The sequence below is a fragment of the Medicago sativa genome, chromosome 3 (assembly GCF_051527215.1).
Source record: "Medicago sativa cultivar Bolivia chromosome 3, Bolivia_mono, whole genome shotgun sequence".
Taxonomy (NCBI): Eukaryota; Viridiplantae; Streptophyta; class Magnoliopsida; order Fabales; family Fabaceae; genus Medicago; species Medicago sativa.
Window position 1 is genome coordinate 24,595,976 of NC_140751.1, and position 19,027 is coordinate 24,615,002.

The following is a 19,027-nucleotide window of genomic DNA, read 5'->3' on the forward strand; positions in this document are numbered from 1 at the left end:
GCATAATTTTGAGCTTAAATATTTTGAATAATATGTTAGAAAAAATTATGAAAATTTGATATTTTGAAAATTCTCATCGAGACGAATCTAACGACATCTTATATGATATTATTTATTTTTGTATATTAGTAGAAAAATATAATCAAAGTAAGTTAGTTCAAAATTGCAAATTTTTAAATAGGTCATCTATTGCGGGACGGAGGAAGTATCATTGAAAGATTCTTTATTACGTGATTTCCATATTATCCAACAACAAATGAGAGAGAAAAAATTGACCTATCATGAACCACATCTTTCATTGGTTGATGCTATAACTTTTTTTTGGTAGAAAGCCAAAATAAAACAAAAGCATTAGGAACATGACTGAGTCTGGGGCATCAAGCCTCAGCATAGACTTTAACTTCAACGAAAGAACTTGTCTAAAGGTCACACACACCTATTACTCGTGAAGAGCGATCGGGCATCGCAAAAAAAATTGTGCAATGATCGCTCTCTCTATGCACATTAAGTGAGACTTATTTAAAGACTGTTTTTAGTTTATAACAATTGAAACCATTGAGTAATTAATAGATACTTTCATTAAAAGGTGTGATCATATCAGCACTAATGCACCTGATCACATCAGAACTACTCTGTTAAACGTGTTTGGGCAAGAGTAATACTAAATGGGTGACCCCCTTAGAAGTCTTTGTGTTGCATCTCTCCCACTGTTTAAAAAAAAATATTTTCAATAAAAAATATTAATAAGTGATGTGTATGCTCTAAATTGACTATGCATGGTTGTCAAAATATCAAGTAAATTACCAAGTACAGTTTCTTCATTGAGGGGGTGGTTTTGGGTCAATTTTTGACATGAAATCACCCTCTTCATCTTTTTCTCTCTATTTCAATCTAAATAAGTGATTTTCACATAGATCTAGGTTTTTCTTTGTGATTTCATCATCTAAGTGTGGTGGTTTGTTGTTCGTCGTCTTGTGCGGCGCTGTTTGATTTCCCGTTGTCATACCCCAAATTTTGACCACTTTTCTTTGTATTTACCGTTTTTATTCGTACTTTTAACGCCGAGTAATTTCGTCGTCTCAGACAGAATTTTCGGCAGTTAGTTATTTTGAAATACCTCATTTTTGATCCCGAAAGGACAATTTTAATTTTTATTATCACTTTTATTATATCTTGCGTTTTTATTTTAGTTATTAGTATTTTATTTTATTTTAACTCTTTTTCTTTTTATTTTTAATGTCATTTTCGTTTCCCTTTTTATCATTGTCAATATCTTATTTTGTTTTTGCTCAAAAAAAAATATCTTATTTTGTTTAATTTTAGTCCAAGGCCCAAATATCTTTAGTGTCTTGTTGGCCAAGTAGCATAGGTCCCTTTAAGAGGGTATTTTTGTCCAATTCAGTCACTAGTCTTAACCTAGTTTTTTTACTATAAGTAGTGGTGCCAATCATTGGCAAAAGGGGGCTTGGCACAGAATTACACAAACACCTTCTACTGCGGCTGTGAAAGGAAAATAGATCAAACTCCCCATAAATCAAAAATCATCATGAACACTTAATTTTCCAAAAGCAAATTTCACACAAAACTTGAACCAACACTGTGTTCATTTGAAACCACGCCCAAACCATCATTTCAGAACTCGTATCCACTACTCTATCACAATATTTGTTCATACATCAAATCAACAAACAAAACCGATTTCGGTTCTCATCACAACCAAACCGTCGGGATCAACATCAACACCTAAGCACAGCGTTTGAACCGGTTTGAGGAGAAGGAAAGTTCGCGGTACAGCAACAACTCATATCCACGCTCAACACACCACTGTCAACACAAATCCAACAGCAGAAACGCAACAGAGAAGAAGTAGGGAGGTTTCGTACAGCACTACAATTTCATCACAAGCCACAAAGGCCGAATCCACAACCGATTCAAAGGAGTTGAAGGAGAAGAAAGCGGTAACCGATCCAAACCTCAACCATGTCCAGAAGCTGAAATGAATCAAAGAAGAAGATCGCTGGATTCGTGAAGAGTAAGAAGTTTTCCGTTCGTTGTTGTTTTCTCCATTCATAACCGCAGGTATTCTTCGTTCATTTTCTCTTATGTTTGTGCTAAGATTTCCGTTTTAAGAATTGTAGATCTAGGCTTTTGTGCTTGTATTTTGAAGATTGTGAGTCTGGATTCGAGTTCTATGAGAAAAAGGATATTGAAAACTGAATTTATTTTTGAACTTGGTTGAGTTTTGGAGTTCCGGCACGGCGGTCCACCACCGGCCACCGCGCCGGAAAATTGTTGTTGGCCGGAGAAGAAGAAGTATGGGGGCGGCTGTTTGTTTAGTGAGAGAGAAGAGAGTTTGTTTATTTGGTAAAAAGATACTCCCTCCGTCCCTTAATGTAACCCCCCTTTGTATTTTTCACATTTCTTAAGAAAAGTTGTCAGTGTAATTAATGTGGCTGTTTTGTGTATAAATATTACCAAATTGTCCTTTGTTTATATGTGTATTAAATTTGACTATTCATATTTCAAGACAAGTTAGTAGTATTAATTAGGGGTATGTTTAGGAAAAAAGTAATAAATGCATCTAGACGGTTCAAATCTGATCTCGATTGGAGCCAATTTGTTTTATTAAGTCCAACTGTTCCTTTTTTTACTACAATTCTGCAAATCACACCACTATTTTACTTTCTGCTTTCTTTTACTTAAAATTTTCCTCTAGAGTTTACAAGAAATATTTTCCTGTGTTATTTGTTACTGTACTTACTTTTTTCCATTTATGTTAGTCATATTATTTTGCGTTTTAATTATTCATCATCTCATGCATCTTCATCTTTCTTAAAACTCATATGATGCTTTAAGCTTATTCCTATATTTTTTCCTTTGTTCAACTCATTTCTGCATATATTGCACTACTTTATTGTATTTTGTTTAATTCTTAATCATGTTTCTGCGCTTGTTAACTCAAATCTCTTTCTTTTCTTATCACACTTTGTTTTATTAGGTAGCTTGCTTAATTTTAGTTATGCCTTCATGCATTTTTAGATCAAATCCTATATCATCAACTCATGCATTTTAAACCTATTTTGTGATTTCGCTCCAAGCATTTTAAATACTTCAATCTCTATCACTTTTATTTTGCTTTAATGTTTTAAAAGGCTTTATTCCATGCATTTTAAATGTTTTTACTCCACAATATCTTTTGTTAATCTCGCTTTAATATTTCAATATTTACTTCACGCATTTCCTTAAAACTTCAACATCACGCATTTTATTTGATAAGCCATCCTAGTATGTCATACCTCTAAGCTTTCTTATTATCTTGCTTGCTTTAATTCTAGTATAACCTCTTGCATTTTTCTTCTTCTTGCAATTTATTTAAATTCCATGATATTAGTGTGTATAACTAGGAAATGGATGTATATTTTTTCTCATTGGTTTGTAGCTTGGCAAAGAGGCCATAGAATGTATCTAGGAATTTTTGTAATAATGTAGGTAACACAAGCACCGACACTATCATTTTATTTACCGCTTTACGCACGCTTTATGTTTCACGTTATTACGCTAGCTTTCCGTTAGTTAGAAAAATCATTTTCATCTCAAAAATCAAATAAGCAAAAGTCAAATCCTTTTCTTAATAAACCTTGGATCCAAATCCAAGAGATTTTTTCTTTATTTTCTTAATCAAATTTTCAACGAAGCTTTAATTAAACTTAGACTAAATTTCGCAAATAAAATGAAACAACCTCACTTCTATTTTCTTTCTAGAGCCTTGAGGCCCCTCAATCCCCTTCTTGAAAACCATTTTCAAAAATAATTAAAATCAGCATAACCCACAAAAATATTTTTATAAGAGCGAACTACGACGGTTTTGATCCCTTTAAGGGTACGTAGGCAGAGGCTTTAATCCTTTCAAATCGATCAAATAAAAATAACCAAAACTCCTACTTCTTCTCCCTCCATTCTTTCACTTCAACTTTTAACAACAAATTTTCAAATAAAATAAAGTTAGAAAGAGGTTCTCATGGAGTACCGTGAACGACGCGGGTGCCTAACACCTTCCCGAATCGTAACCGACCCCCGGATCCAAAAAGGGTTTTTCTATCTCATTTTTCCCTTCCCAAGAATAAAATCGAGCAAGTCCGGTAGATTGAAGGTTCAAGTCCAATTAATGGCTTGACACCCGAAAATCTTGTTCTACAAAAATGGCCACTTCACTGGGGATCCTACGCGGGTTAAGCCCACCTTTCTTTCTTTATTTCTTATGCTTTATCATTTGTATATACTTTGTAAATATTCATACGTGAGGGGTGAGAAAAATAAAAGTCCTACTCCCGGACTTGAGTGAAACATATGATAGGACGGAGTACGATCATAGTGCCATACCAGGAGCGGTCCTGCCTATGTGTGCATGTGATATAACTCCACTCAACGTGGGTTCAAGAGTAAATATACGTCACCATGAGCAGTCGTGATTGGCGATATTATTTTTGAAACCCATCAAGCGTTGAGGACCTTTAGATTACCTTTAACCCATCTTGGCCTTTCTAGGACGTAGTGCGGTGGCTAAACCAAGAGCAGTCTTGACTTTAGTCGTCACGCGATACTACACTCAAACTAGACTTCCTTATGAATACTGTTGGTCTAGGAGCAGTCCTACGCACCGATAAGTCCATGAGGGTAGTTGTAATTTGGGAACTTGGTAGAACCTTTGTTACAAATGCAAATGGAAACCAGAGTCCTTACCAAATGGCGTTACCTTCAACTCCAACATTGTGAATCTAACCCCTCATGTATTCTATGTATTCTAGCATAACCATACATACATGCATTCATCCATAAACCTTTTTTTTCACCCATTAAAAAATGTTGAAGGACTTAGTCAAGTTTTTTTGTAAACATCAAAGGTATGGGCCTTGTAAGAATGAACACCAAGCAATACAATTCCAAAAATCTTAACTAAGCTTTTGCTTTCGTTAAAGAACTTTGTCCTTGGTTTTGTTCTTACCGTTTGAAACGGAAACCTATTGCAATATCTTTACAATATTCAAATGAAGCCATGTTCCTTTGCAATGTTTACACTCGCCTTGACAAATCCTTCGATAACAAAAAGATTGTATATTTTTGCATAAGCACATCATGCATCATTTTGCATTCATAGTTTCTAGTCCGTGTCTCATACTTTGGTTCTTTCTACAAAAGGTCAATCCATCAGGCTACTCGTATCTACAAACACTTGATCAAATTAGGATGGATCATCTTGAACAAGAGAACCACAAGCTTCGGGAAGAGGTGACAACCCTCCGGGCCGAGAATGAGATTTTGAGGAACTTAGTATCTTTGATGACGGTTCAACACAGTCAGCCATTGTCTCTTCCAGTTGGCAGCATTCAAGCTCAGACGGTTGCTTCCACTACCCCAATTTCAACAGTGTTTGCTAGTACTCCTCAACATGCTATGCTGGAAGGTTATCTCTGGAGTACACCTTTAAGTTCTGGTGAAGTATTCCGTCCTGGTGTCTCTAAGGGTCAAACTCCTTTTGTGCAACAGACAAAGCATATCCCACAACCGGGCCCTTTGTTCACTCAAGCTGCTATGACTTACTCAGCTCCTTTGATTCATACTACTCAGCAGGGCCCTGGGCCAATTTATCACTCAAAAAATGTGGTTGCATACGACCGGATAGCTGAACTGGAAGAAAAGTTTGACAGAATACAGTTGGAATTGAAAGCTCTTCGTGGGAAAGAATTGTTTGGGAAAAATGCTTATAATCTTTGCTTGGTTCCCAATGTCATGATACCACCCAAATTCAAGGTCCCTGATTTTGAGAAATACAAAGGGAACATTTGCCCTGAGCTTCATTTGGTAATGTACGTGAGAAAGATGTCTGCTCAAGTAGGCAATGATGAGCTCCTTATCCACTGTTTCCAAGATAGTTTGACTGGTGCCGCACTGATATGGTATATGAGTCTGAGCAAGGATGATATCAAAACTTTCAGTGATTTGTGTGAGGCTTTCGTTCAGCGGTATAACTACAACTTGCACTTGGCCCCAAACAGAAAGGAACTACAGGCCATGACTCAGAATGATAATGAATCCTTCAAAGCTTATGCCCAACGTTGGAGAGATTTCGCTGAACAAGTTCGTCCACGTCTAGAAGAGAAAGAATTGACCGAGATTTTCCTGGAAACACTGGATCCGTTCTATTTTGAGCATATGCTTGCAAGTGCATCTGGCGATTTCGCGGATATGATGACCGCGGGCATGCGTATTGAAGATTGGGTTCGAAAAGGACATTTGATCAAAGAAGTTGTTCCCACTAATGGTTCAGAAGAGGAAGACCAGGAAATGAGTGTGACAGAAAGTCAACCTCAACAACAGTATCTGGCTTATCATCCTGTGGCCGCTGTTATGCCTGTCACAAATGCTCCGCAAAGTTCGGGTTATCAACCCCAGTTTCAGCAATATCAACAACAGCCTCGACAACGGATTTCAAGGAAACAGATTGACCCTATTCCCATGACGTATGCAGAGTTGTTTCCAAAGTTGCTTGAAAGGAATTTGGTCTATCCCAAGGCACCTCTGCCAACGCCAGCAAAATTGTCAGCCCGGTACAGGCCCGACCTCTTCTGTGCTTTCCATCAAGGGGCACCAGGTCATGATATTGAGCACTGTTGTGCATTGCAGAAGATAGTTCAGAAGTTGATCCAGAAAAATCTCATACCTTTTGAAGAGTTTGAATCGGAATGTGCAAGTTAATCCGCTATCGGATCTTGGTATCTAAGATTGACACATGGAACGTTTAGCTGCAATTGGGTCCTTGCTGATGTTTATTTCTACTACTCATCTGTTTAATTAATATGTTTGTTTGTTGCTTTATGTTTTTCAAAAAAATCCTTTCGTCCTACCCGAGACGGAAGTGAACTTGTTTAGGGCTTTTTGCTTTATGTATTTTCATCATTAATTAAATGGTCGCTTTGATCCCGACTTTGTTTTTATTTTGTGCATTTTCTGGAAAGATGGTAATACAAAAAACCAAAAATTCATTTCTTTAAATCATTTCCACATATTTGCATAATCATAATGTTTATATCAATAATCAAATCATGCATTAATAAACCCGTTGAACACTTAAACCCTGTACTCTCTCTCAACTTTGAGTTCCTTGTATCCGAGACTGAAGAGGAGTATGAAGAAGAAGTTTCCAATGTGATTTCTCGCCTACTGGGGCATCTTGGCCATCGAAGCTGCGAATATCAAGAAAGATTGTCCAGAAGAGGACTTTCATGTACAAAGACTTGCACGAGATGCTACCATCTGCCTTGCAGAGATGTTATACTTCAAGTGCACACTTCAACAGGGGCAACCCCCCCACCATCCCTCAGTATACAATATAAAGGCAATGCTTCACATGGAGGTCAAAGTCCCGGCAACGGAAGTTTCAATGAAAGCTAAACTTGATTGAAATTCAAAAGTGTTATTGTCGTGTGCCATAGACAGTTATATCAAGTATTCGACAAAGAAGGCTCATCCCCGTGAATGTCAAGAAAATGGCTTTGTGCTCAAAAATATGTTACCCGATTCCAAGGGCAAATGGATGCCAAATTACAAAGAATAATGACAAACTTGTATATACCGATGCAGTCAAGAAATACTTTGTAAAAAAAAGGCTTGATAAGCCGCAAACCTTAAAAGGCGGCTTAGGCAAAAAGGAGCGTCTCGATGGACTGAAAACCTGAAAGGGCGGTCCATGCAAAAGTTAGAGACATAAAAAAAATGTGCTTATCCTGATAGGTTGAAACCCGCAAGGGCGACCTATGCAAAAGTTAAGGATTATGACAAAGTAACTGCATCTGGTCGGACATGACTCACTTGGGGAATTTCAGCCGTCAAAAGACCGCCAACTCATGGCAAGGTAATTGCATCAAAACAGATATGACTCATCTGGGGCGTTTCAGCTGTCAAAAGACCTCCGGTTTATGGCAAGGTAACTACATCAATTCATATATGATTCATCTGGGGCATTTTCAACTGTCAAAAGATCTCCGATATGAAGCATCTACAAATCAAAGACTCGGAACAGTGGAATTCAAAGTTGTTAGAGAGTATAGCGGTTGTTGTGTTCAATGTACCTTTTCCAATATAATTACCATTTTCCAAACTTTTTAAAATCTGTGGAACCATGCCTTTGGCAGGTCACCACTCCTTTACATCTAATTTGAGTCTGTGCCTATTTATTTGAAATTCTCATTTATTCTGTTTGCATAATTTTCTTCTATTTTTGATGTGAATACTTAAAGCAAAAAATAAAATAAAAAATCTTTTTTAATGTCCTTTGAAAAGCATAAACAACAGGTACATCTTCTTTGAACTTATGAGTAAGAGAAGCATACATCAACATTCGTCCCAAGGACAGTTAAACTCTGCAAGATAGTTATGAACAAGTGATGTGCGATGACCTCTGTCAAAAAAAAAAGAGAAAAAAGAATACAAAAAAAAAGAGCTCGCTAAGTCAAAAACCCGAAAGGGCGGCTTAAGCCAAAAATGAGCGTCTCGGTGGACTGAAAACCCGAAAAGGGCGGTCCAGGCAAAAATTAGGGGCATAAAAAAAATATATATACTCCCGGTGGATTGAAAACCTGAAAGGGCGATCCAGACAAAAGTTAGGGACTTTCAAAAAAAAAGAAAAGAAAAAACAATACAAAAAATGAATAAAAAGACAGAGGTATCACAGTTCAAGTGGGCCAAATGGAAAGAATGCACTTTGTGCTGGCTTACGAGTGGCGACTTTTGCCAGATTGGTTGATTGATGGGTTTTATCCTGAGAAATGGCGACTTTTGCCGGTGATTTGATGAATGGCGACTCCTGCCTATGGTTTAATTGACGGTGTCTCCCATCTGTGACTTGATTGATGTATTTTATCCCTTAGAGATGGCGACTTCTGCCAAATTGTTAATTGATGAGCTATTTCCCCAAGTGGATTGATTATTGGGGCATTCTCCCTTCAATGGTTTGATTATGGGGCATTTTCCTTTCAAGTGGTTTGATTATGGGGCATTCTCCCTTCAATGGTTTGATTATGGGTTGTTTCCCCACCAGTGGTCTGAGTATGGGCTTTACCCTGACAGTGTTTAACTCATCTCCAGTAATGTTATCCCCAATGAAGATTGTCGAGTGTTTGTACTGCGGTGTCAGTCTATCTCTCATCTTACCTATCCTCTTTTGTTTCATCAAGTTCACCTGTCATATACAGTCATACATTCATGCATTCATGTACTCATACATTAACATTCAGGCACACATAACTTGCATACAAATATCATTCGTACATGATTGCATTGACCACCTTGTGTCCTATTTCAATTGTATTTCAAGCGTCTGCCCCTGTGTGTCTGGTCCAGAGATGTCATTCACTGAAAGCCCGGTGGATTCCGGCAAACTTATTAAAAGCCGAGTGGAATCTCGCAACCTCTTATCAAAAGCCGAGTGGATTCTCGCAAAACTCTTATGAAGCCCAGTGGATTCTGGCCAACTTTTATCAAAAGCCGAGTAGATTCTCGCAAATGTTTACAAAGCCGAGTGGATTCTCGCAAACCTTTCATCAAAAGCCGAGTGGATGCTCGCAAACCGTTCATCAAAAGCCGAGTGGATTCTCGCAAACCCTTCATCAAAAGCCGAGTGGATTCTTGCAAACATTTCATCAAAAGCCGAGTGGATTCTCGCAAACATTTCGTCAAAAGCCGAGTGGATTCTCGCAAACGTTTATTTTGCTTCAAATTGTCAGTCCCAAACCACGGACAGCTTGTGTTTACCTGTCATTCCCTTAATATGTCGTCCCCAGCTTGTGTTCAAGAGGCGTCACTAATCCAATACATAAAAAGGTCATCCTCAAGGTGTTTAATTCATAAATGTCACCAATCAGTTTGTGTTCAAGTGGTAGATCCCATCCAATAACCACTTTGTCAATACTAATCAGTATAGACAAGCTTTATCTTCTGTACTTTTGTCCTTACCACGGGCTGTTGGTAATGGACAAGCTTTACTTTCCGTCTTAGGCTTTATCTTCTGTCTCATGCTTTACTTTCCATTTTAAGCTTTATTTTCCGTCTCAAGCTTTATCTTCCGTCTGAGCTTTATCTTCCATCCAAGCTTTATCTTCCGCATTTTCATCATTTACTACTGTAGTTGGTAATAGACAAGCTTTATCTTCCGTATGTTCGTCTTTATCACGGTAGTTGGTAATATGCAGCTTTTTCTTTTCTCCCCAGTGGTACCTATCAGTTTGCTCCCCAGTCAGTTTATTTTCGTCGTCTTTGCATTCATACTTGCATCGCATGCATTCATATCATTATATTCATCGCATTTTCAGCTTTTCAACTGGTCAAAATTCGGTGTACTTAGTATTTAAGTCTCTTCGACCCATCGATTTAAAAGTCTTCTTTCAAATCTTCGTGACGAAGAAACTTAAATAGGGGCATCTGTCATACCCCAAATTTTGACCACTTTTCTTTGTATTTACCGTTTTTATTCGTACTTTTAACGCCGAGTAATTTCGTCGTCTCAGACAGAATTTTCGGCAGTTAGTTATTTTGAAATACCTCATTTTTGATCCCGAAAGGACAATTTTAATTTTTATTATCACTTTTATTATATCTTGCGTTTTTATTTTAGTTATTAATATTTTATTTTATTTTAACTCTTTTTCTTTTTATTTTTAATGTCATTTTCGTTTCCCTTTTTATCATTGTCAATATCTTATTTTGTTTAATTTTAGTCCAAGGCCCAAATATCTTTAGTGTCTTGTTGGCCAAGTAGCATAGGTCCCTTTAAGAGGGTATTTTTGTCCAATTCAGTCACTAGTCTTAACCTAGTTTTTTTGCTATAAGTAGTGGTGCCAATCATTGGCAAAAGGGGGCTTGGCACAGAATTACACAAACACCTTCTACTGCGGCTGTGAAAGGAAAATAGATCAAACTCCCCATAAATCAAAAATCATCATGAACACTTAATTTTCCAAAAGCAAATTTCACACAAAACTTGAACCAACATTGTGTTCATTTGAAACCACGCCCAAACCATCATTTCAGAACTCGTATCCACTACTCTATCACAATATTTGTTCATACATCAAATCAACAAACAAAACCGATTTCGGTTCTCATCACAACCAAACCGTCGGGATCAACATCAACACCTAAGCATAGCGTTTGAACCGGTTTGAGGAGAAGGAAAGTTCGCGGTACAGCAACAACTCATATCCACGGTCAACACACCACTGTCAACACAAATCCAACAGCAGAAACGCAACAGAGAAGAAGTAGGGAGGTTTCGTACAGCACTACAATTTCATCACAAGCCACAAAGGTCGAATCCACAACCGATTCAAAGGAGTTGAAGGAGAAGAAAGCGGTAACCGATCCAAACCTCAACCATGTCCAGAAGCTGAAATGAATCAAAGAAGAAGATCGCTGGATTCGTGAAGAGTAAGAAGTTTTCCGTTCGTTGTTGTTTTCTCCATTCATAACCGCAGGTATTCTTCGTTCATTTTCTCTTATGTTTGTGCTAAGATTTCCGTTTTAAGAATTGTAGATCTAGGCTTTTGTGCTTGTATTTTGAAGATTGTGAGTCTGGATTCGAGTTCTATGAGAAAAAGGATATTGAAAACTGAATTTATTTTTGAACTTGGTTGAGTTTTGGAGTTCCGGCACGGCGGTCCACCACCGGCCACCGCGCCGGAAAATTGTTGTTGGCCGGAGAAGAAGAAGTATGGGGGCGGCTGTTTGTTTAGTGAGAGAGAAGAGAGTTTGTTTATTTGGTAAAAAGATACTCCCTCCGTCCCTTAATGTAACCCCCCTTTGTATTTTTCACATTTCTTAAGAAAAGTTGTCAGTGTAATTAATGTGGCTGTTTTGTGTATAAATATTACCAAATTGTCCTTTGTTTATATGTGTATTAAATTTGACTATTCATATTTCAAGACAAGTTAGTAGTATTAATTAGGGGTATGTTTAGGAAAAAAGTAATAAATGCATCTAGTAATTTGAAAAGGGGGTTACATTTAGGGACAAAAATAAAATCAAATGGGTGGTTACATTAAGGGACGGAGGGAGTATACGTGAAAGTAATGTGAGCAAGGAACCTGCAACTTTTTTATATCCTCTTTTAATCCAATGTGACCAACTCTTTTTAAATCCCATGCTCCCACGTTTTTAACCTTTCGATTCTTATCTTGTGGCTATGATATAATTTCATTGAGATCAGGTCTGTGCCATCTGATTCATCGGACGGTTCAAATCTGATCTGGATTGGAGCCATTTTGTTTTATTAAGTCCAACTGTTCCTTTTTTTACTACAATTCTGCAAATCACACCACTATTTTACTTTCTGCTTTCTTTTACTTAAAATTTTCCTCTAGAGTTTACAAGAAATATTTTCCTGTGTTATTTGTTACTGTACTTACTTTTTTCCATTTATGTTAGTCATATTATTTTGCGTTTTAATTATTCATCATCTCATGCATCTTCATCTTTCTTAAAACTCATATGATGCTTTAAGCTTATTCCTATATTTTTTCCTTTGTTCAACTCATTTCTGCATATATTGCACTACTTTATTGTATTTTGTTTAATTCTTAATCATGTTTCTGCGCTTGTTAACTCAAATCCCTTTCTTTTCTTATCACACTTTGTTTTATTAGGTAGCTTGCTTAATTTTAGTTATGCCTTCATGCATTTTTAGATCAAATCCTATATCATCAACTCATGCATTTTAAACCTATTTTGTGATTTCGCTCCAAGCATTTTAAATACTTCAATCTCTATCACTTTTATTTTGCTTTAATGTTTTAAAAGGCTTTATTCCATGCATTTTAAATGTTTTTACTCCACAATATCTTTTGTTAATCTCGCTTTAATATTTCAATATTTACTTCACGCATTTCCTTAAAACTTCAACATCACGCATTTTATTTGATAAGCCATCCTAGTATGTCATACCTCTAAGCTTTCTTATTATCTTGCTTGCTTTAATTCTAGTATAACCTCTTGCATTTTTCTTCTTCTTGCAATTTATTTAAATTCCATGATATTAGTGTGTATAACTAGGAAATGGATGTATATTTTTTCTCATTGGTTTGTAGCTTGGCAAAGAGGCCATAGAATGTATCTAGGAATTTTTGTAATAATGTAGGTAACACAAGCACCGACACTATCATTTTATTTACCGCTTTACGCACGCTTTATGTTTCACGTTATTACGCTAGCTTTCCGTTAGTTAGAAAAATCATTTTCATCTCAAAAATCAAATAAGCAAAAGTCAAATCCTTTTCTTAATAAACCTTGGATCCAAATCCAAGAGATTTTTTCTTTATTTTCTTAATCAAATTTTCAATGAAGCTTTAATTAAACTTAGACTAAATTTCGCAAATAAAATGAAACAACCTCACTTCTATTTTCTTTCTAGAGCCTTGAGGCCCCTCAATCCCCTTCTTGAAAACCATTTTCAAAAATAATTAAAATCAGCATAACCGACAAAAATATTTTTATAAGAGCGAACTACGACGGTTTTGATCCCTTTAAGGGTACGTAGGCAGAGGCTTTAATCCTTTCAAATCGATCAAATAAAAATAACCAAAACTCCTACTTCTTCTCCCTCCATTCTTTCACTTCAACTTTTAACAACAAATTTTCAAATAAAATAAAGTTAGAAAGAGGTTCTCACGGAGTACCGTGAACGACGCGGGTGCCTAACACCTTCCCGAATCGTAACCGACCCCCGGATCCAAAAAGGGTTTTTCAATCTCATTTTTCCCTTCCCAAGAATAAAATCGAGCAAGTCCGGTAGATTGAAGGTTCAAGTCCAATTAATGGCTTGACACCCGAAAATCTTGGTCTACACCCGTCTTATTGCGGTGTTCATTTGATTCATCTTGAAAGATCGTTTATTCAATCAAAGATTTGGGCGTCAACGTTGCAGATCCGGAGGCCATGGATATTCCGGTCACTCTAATTTTATCATACATTTTTGTAGGCATTATGTCGTTATATGCTATTAACTTGGATGTTGTGAGTTTGTTCGCAGATTCATCCTTTACGTTTTTAGCGGTGTTGAATGATGTAATCTCTCGATTTGAATGAATGAATATCATTTTATTTTTGTCATAAAAAATGGTAAATTACCAAGTTAGCCACCAACTTTGCAGAATTTTTTTTTGTCTGCCCTATATTGAAAAGCAAATTCCAAATTTGCCCTACATGAAAAAGAAAGTCCAAAACTGCCCCACTTCTTCTCTTTCTCTTTATTCCCCGCAAAACAGGTTTGGGGGGTGTCCTTCCCAGCAATTTCGTTTTGGGGGGAAGGCCCTGTTTTTTTGTCTTATTATGTTATTCCCCGCAAAACAGGTTTGTGGGGTGTCCTTCCCAGCAATTTCATTTTGCGGGGAATAAAGAGAGAGAGAAAAAGTAGGGCAGTTTTGGACTTTCTTTTTCATGTAGGGCAGATTTGGAATTTGCTTTTCAATATTGGGCAGACAAAAAAAAAAATTCCAACTTTGTAGGTCACGCTGAAATAAAAATAAATATTTAACTTTGAATATTTCAAAAAATTCCCCACATTCGGTTAAACTTTTAAATGTATTTTTTTTTGTAGTGGCCGGAGTTCGATAACCAGATTCTGCATATATTATGCATTGTCACTACCAACTGAGCTAAGGACTTACAAATGTATTTTAACAACTTAATATCAATTTGATCTCTTCTTTAAAAAAAAATCAATTTAATCTCTAAATTTATCAATTTAGTGCTTACCATATTCTTTAAAGAACCTTCATAACTAAAATTTCAATTTTTATAAAAAAAGAAAAATTAATAACTAAAATCTCTTTTTTTTTTCTCAACAGAAAAAAAAACTAAAATCTCATTTAAAAAGAAAAACTTTACTCCCTCCGTCTCATATTACTTGACCTATTTAGAATATTTCCACTATTCATGTAACATGTTTTGACTCTATTTTTCTACTAATATATAAAAACAAAATATAGCATATAAGATGTTGTTAGATTCGTCTCGATTAATATTTTTAAAATATCAAATTTTCGTAATTTTTTCTACTAGATTATTAAAGAGATTTAAGTTTAAAATTGTGCATTGACATACGTGACAGAGTCAACTACGTCAAGTAATATGGGACGGAGGGAGTAATAGCTAAAATTTGAAAAAGTCAAAATATGAGTTCTCTCTGCAAAAAACACACGCCCAGAGGCTGAGTGTCACAGAGCACCGTGTTCCACCGACCATTACTCATCATCTGCCTCAGACCAGTTCTCGTTGTGGTAAGTTAGTTCTTTCCTCTTCCAATGGTTTCAATTTTCGTATTTTTTAATCTTCAATTTTCTTCGAAGAAAAAAAATCTTTCAAGGGATTTTGACCCTCTTGGTTTATGAATTTGACAATGGTTTATGTTATAGTATAGAACAATATGCTGCATTTTATTTCTATTCTCTTTTTAAACTTGGTGATCATTCCAAATTTGTAATCGTGTAAAGGGAAGTTATAAGTTATGTATGTACTATTTGACTTTGAATACATATATATTAATGATTATTAATTAAGTTAATAATTTTTCACTCCTTGACTCAGGATCTTTGATACACCACTATTTCGGCCCATGAATATTGGCTTGATAGCTAGTGGAAAACTGCAGTTCCCAACTTCTCATGGCAACACTTCGAGGAATTTCTTCAAGCTTGCTCTCTCACTCAAAACCCTGCACTTCTGTTTTTCGACGTCTCTTCCTTCGTAGAATCACTTCCAGGATTTTTGTTAAAGGTACATCTTTTTTCCTTATTTTAGCTTTTTCATGTTTTTTTGCTCTCAGGTTGAGCTTTTTGACAACCAGGCTGGGCTAGTATTAATTTAAGTTTGAATTTTTGATTGTTTTCAAATTTGAATTACCTTTAATTGCTTCAATTATGATTGATATAAAACTAGATTAGATATTTTTAGCCCCTAAACTGAATACTATTGTGTTGATATTAGTTTTAGCATGTAAAAAAAAATGAATCTATGGTTTAACTGAACCCTTAGTTTTAGCATGTGAGTAAACTAAATCTATGGTTTAGTTGAACATTTCTTTGAATAAACATTTAAGGAAAGCGAAATTATTATTTTATTAAAGTGACACCGATAACTCTTCTACATTCATCTCTGGCAAGATTTGAACTTTGTCCGTTGAGGTTACGGGATCAAACTCTTTCATTGAGCTGACACCTCATCTCATAGACGTTTAATTGAGCATTTAGTTTGCACAATCTCTTGCATTATATTCCCATAAATAAGCTTAGTTTTTTTAAAAAAGTACGCGATAACTATATGGGCGACATCAAGGCTTTTGATATCTCCACGCGATTGAGGCTCCATCAGTTGCAATTAACCGTGCTTATCCATAATATCAAGGATCGCAGCACAATTGCAATGGTGATCAGGGTGACGATTTAAAACCTTACTCGCTAGTAAATGAACCATATGTTAGCCGTGAAAAAACTGTATCCCATGAAGAGGGAAGACAATTTGATTTGAAAATAAAATTTGCCATTACATTCCATAGATGAATACATCAGCCAAAGAATTCAACTCTCCTATTTGTTTATCAAACGAAATTCAGTACTCCACATAATTATAAATGACATTACACACACACACACACACATGCATGCATATACAAGAAAATGGTTATGATTCTATTGTTAGCCAGTTGATCCTCATGCTATCATTTGCTGTTTTTATGATGAATTTTTAGTCTGGAGAATGCTTTCGAAAATGTACTCGATGAGACCTTTAGCATGATTTAAAAACAACTAAATGATACTCACTGTATTTTCCCACCATAGAATGCATCTGAAATTACTTGTGGCCTTAAATCGGATTCACGAAGCCACCCAAAACCTAGATTACTTGATCCTTGGTGTTGGAACCCGAGGGATTTGAGGTAAATAATCGATATTTAGGAGCTGAGGGAAGGGTTTCTGCAGGGCTGAAGTATACCTGGGGACTGCTGTGTGTTTTTGCTGCTGCTACAGTTGTTGTTTTTACAGTTAACTACATTGCTGTCACAGCTTCAGGAGCTGGCACAGTGTCAGTAGTGTGCGCACAACACTTTACTTAGGTGCTTTTTTGGTTTGTGTTGGGAGCATTAGGCGCTCGCCATTTTGTATGGTGATTTTTTATTGTGTTTTTCTTAGGTTGCCTTTGTACTGTTATTTCCACTGCCTGTTACGTCTTGTTCAGGTGGGGAGCATTAATAAATTTGCCGATTCAGAAAGAAAAAAAGATCATTTTGACTAGGAGTATTTGACTATTTCATCTAGATACCTTTCTAATTCTTGCTTGTAGTATTATGATACTCATCAATATTTGTCTTATTAGTTTCAACATATCCAGTTTTTAGTAGTGCTGCTGTGTTGTTTTTTCAAAAAGAGAAAAATGGCCCAACTTAACAATTTTGCTGATGCTGTGACCTTAATCTTGATGCAGGTTTAGCCTTTTCTACTACAGAGGAGATATTAGCTGAAGCTTTTTCTCACTACGGAAATGTTGTCAAAGGTAGGTGTTTACATTGTCGTCCCAAGCCCAAAACCTCTCAGATTAAAACACTCATTCATGAATCATTTAATTTTTCCAGCTGATATAGTATTGAATAAAGCCAAGAAAAGATGCAAAGGTTTTGGATATGTGACTTTTGCTGAGGAGGAAGAAGCCCGCAAGGCACAAATTGGCATGAATGGAAAGGTTAGAATCTACAAGCCTAAAGTATCCAAACATAGCCTCAGTGAACTATGAAATTCAGAAAATGAATCAACTCTTTCTGCAGATATTACACGGACGTGTCTTATATGTAGACATGGATCCACCTAACGAGCAAAAGAAAAAAATAAAGCATGCAAAAAATACAGAGGTTGATAATGAAGATGTGCATATGGAATGAAGTAAAGAGGCAGACCTACAAGGTAAGACGACACCTAACCTAAGGAAGGAAGGAAGGAGCCACATCTCATCTGAGCGCTGCTGGTTGATAATGTTATCGTGCAAGTTTCATATTTTGATCAACCAATGAATACATGCATGATACACATCAACATCAATCAATGAGGAGTACTTTTGCACAAACAGTCTACTTATTATCTATCTCAATTATATTTTTGGATTTCAGATTCATTTTCCCAATCCAATGTATATGAGTCTGTCCAGGATGGAGTATTCAAGATTAATTTTGAGAACGTGATTTTTAGAACTGATTTAAGCTAAGGTATTTAGTTTCAGCTTGGTCTGATGAGATTCTGTGTTATGAGCAAGTGCCAAACTAGACCTTACAATTTGATTTGCCTCCAAAGATCAAATTAAAACACGCACCCGAATCCAAATATGAGTTGCTCCATCCTTTATCTAACAATTTTGATTTACACTAGTTTAGATTAGGATGGCAATGTGTGAGCTTTAGTGATTGATATGATAAGAAAAAAGGGTTAGGAACTTGTTGTCTATTGCTAAAAGTCCGTCACTGCCAACATACATTGGAGACAGTCAAGCCTTACACAACACACAGACACACACACACACACACACACACGTTCTTTTATGAAAATAAATATTGCTTCTTTTGAATATTCTCCGGTGTGTTCAATGTTGCGGTGGTTTATGTTTTTCTGTCCAACATGTTCGTTTGTTTTCGTTACCATTAAGGTCTGCCACAATTGGTAGATAGTTGAAGTCTCTCAAATATGCTTTGGGTGTTTGATCATGGCTGTATGTGTGGAAAATGTCTTGTTGGAAGAGACAAGACTAATTTCAATGATGTCTGCACTACACCTTAGTGAGAATTTGCACTTGTTTGGATGTACGTTCGAATTTTCTTTCCCCTATCCCAAGGTTGTTTTGGACGTGAATTTGGTGAAGCTACAAATAATAGTTTGTGGGATGGCTGCGCGTCAGAAGTGATCTAGACGAGGTTTCAAACACATTTAGTCTCTTATTGATGGTC

At 36.3% G+C, this 19,027-nt stretch overlaps 2 protein-coding genes across 3 annotated transcripts; both read left to right on the top strand.

Annotated features, from left to right (window-relative positions):
• The first annotated feature begins 5,218 nt into the window (after positions 1-5,218).
• LOC146936583 (uncharacterized) lies at positions 5,219-6,990 on the top strand. The gene has a single exon (XM_085751328.1). It carries the CDS (start codon positions 5,245-5,247, stop codon positions 6,751-6,753), a length of 1,509 nt encoding a protein of 502 aa, XP_085607454.1. The 5' UTR covers positions 5,219-5,244; the 3' UTR covers positions 6,754-6,990.
• An 8,214-nt stretch (positions 6,991-15,204) lies between these two features.
• LOC146936584 (small RNA-binding protein 11, chloroplastic-like) lies at positions 15,205-18,322 on the top strand. Of its 2 annotated transcripts, none has more exons than XM_085751329.1 (5): positions 15,205-15,323; positions 15,631-15,819; positions 17,524-17,592; positions 17,672-17,778; positions 17,861-18,322. In XM_085751329.1, the coding sequence occupies exons 2-5, from the start codon at positions 15,708-15,710 to the stop codon at positions 17,972-17,974; spliced, it is 402 nt and encodes a 133-aa protein (XP_085607455.1). In that variant the 5' UTR covers positions 15,205-15,323; positions 15,631-15,707; the 3' UTR covers positions 17,975-18,322. The 2 variants fall into 2 exon arrangements, with proteins under 2 accessions (XP_085607455.1, XP_085607456.1); XM_085751330.1 differs by having other exon boundaries at positions 15,695-15,819.
• Positions 18,323-19,027: the final 705 nt, after the last annotated feature.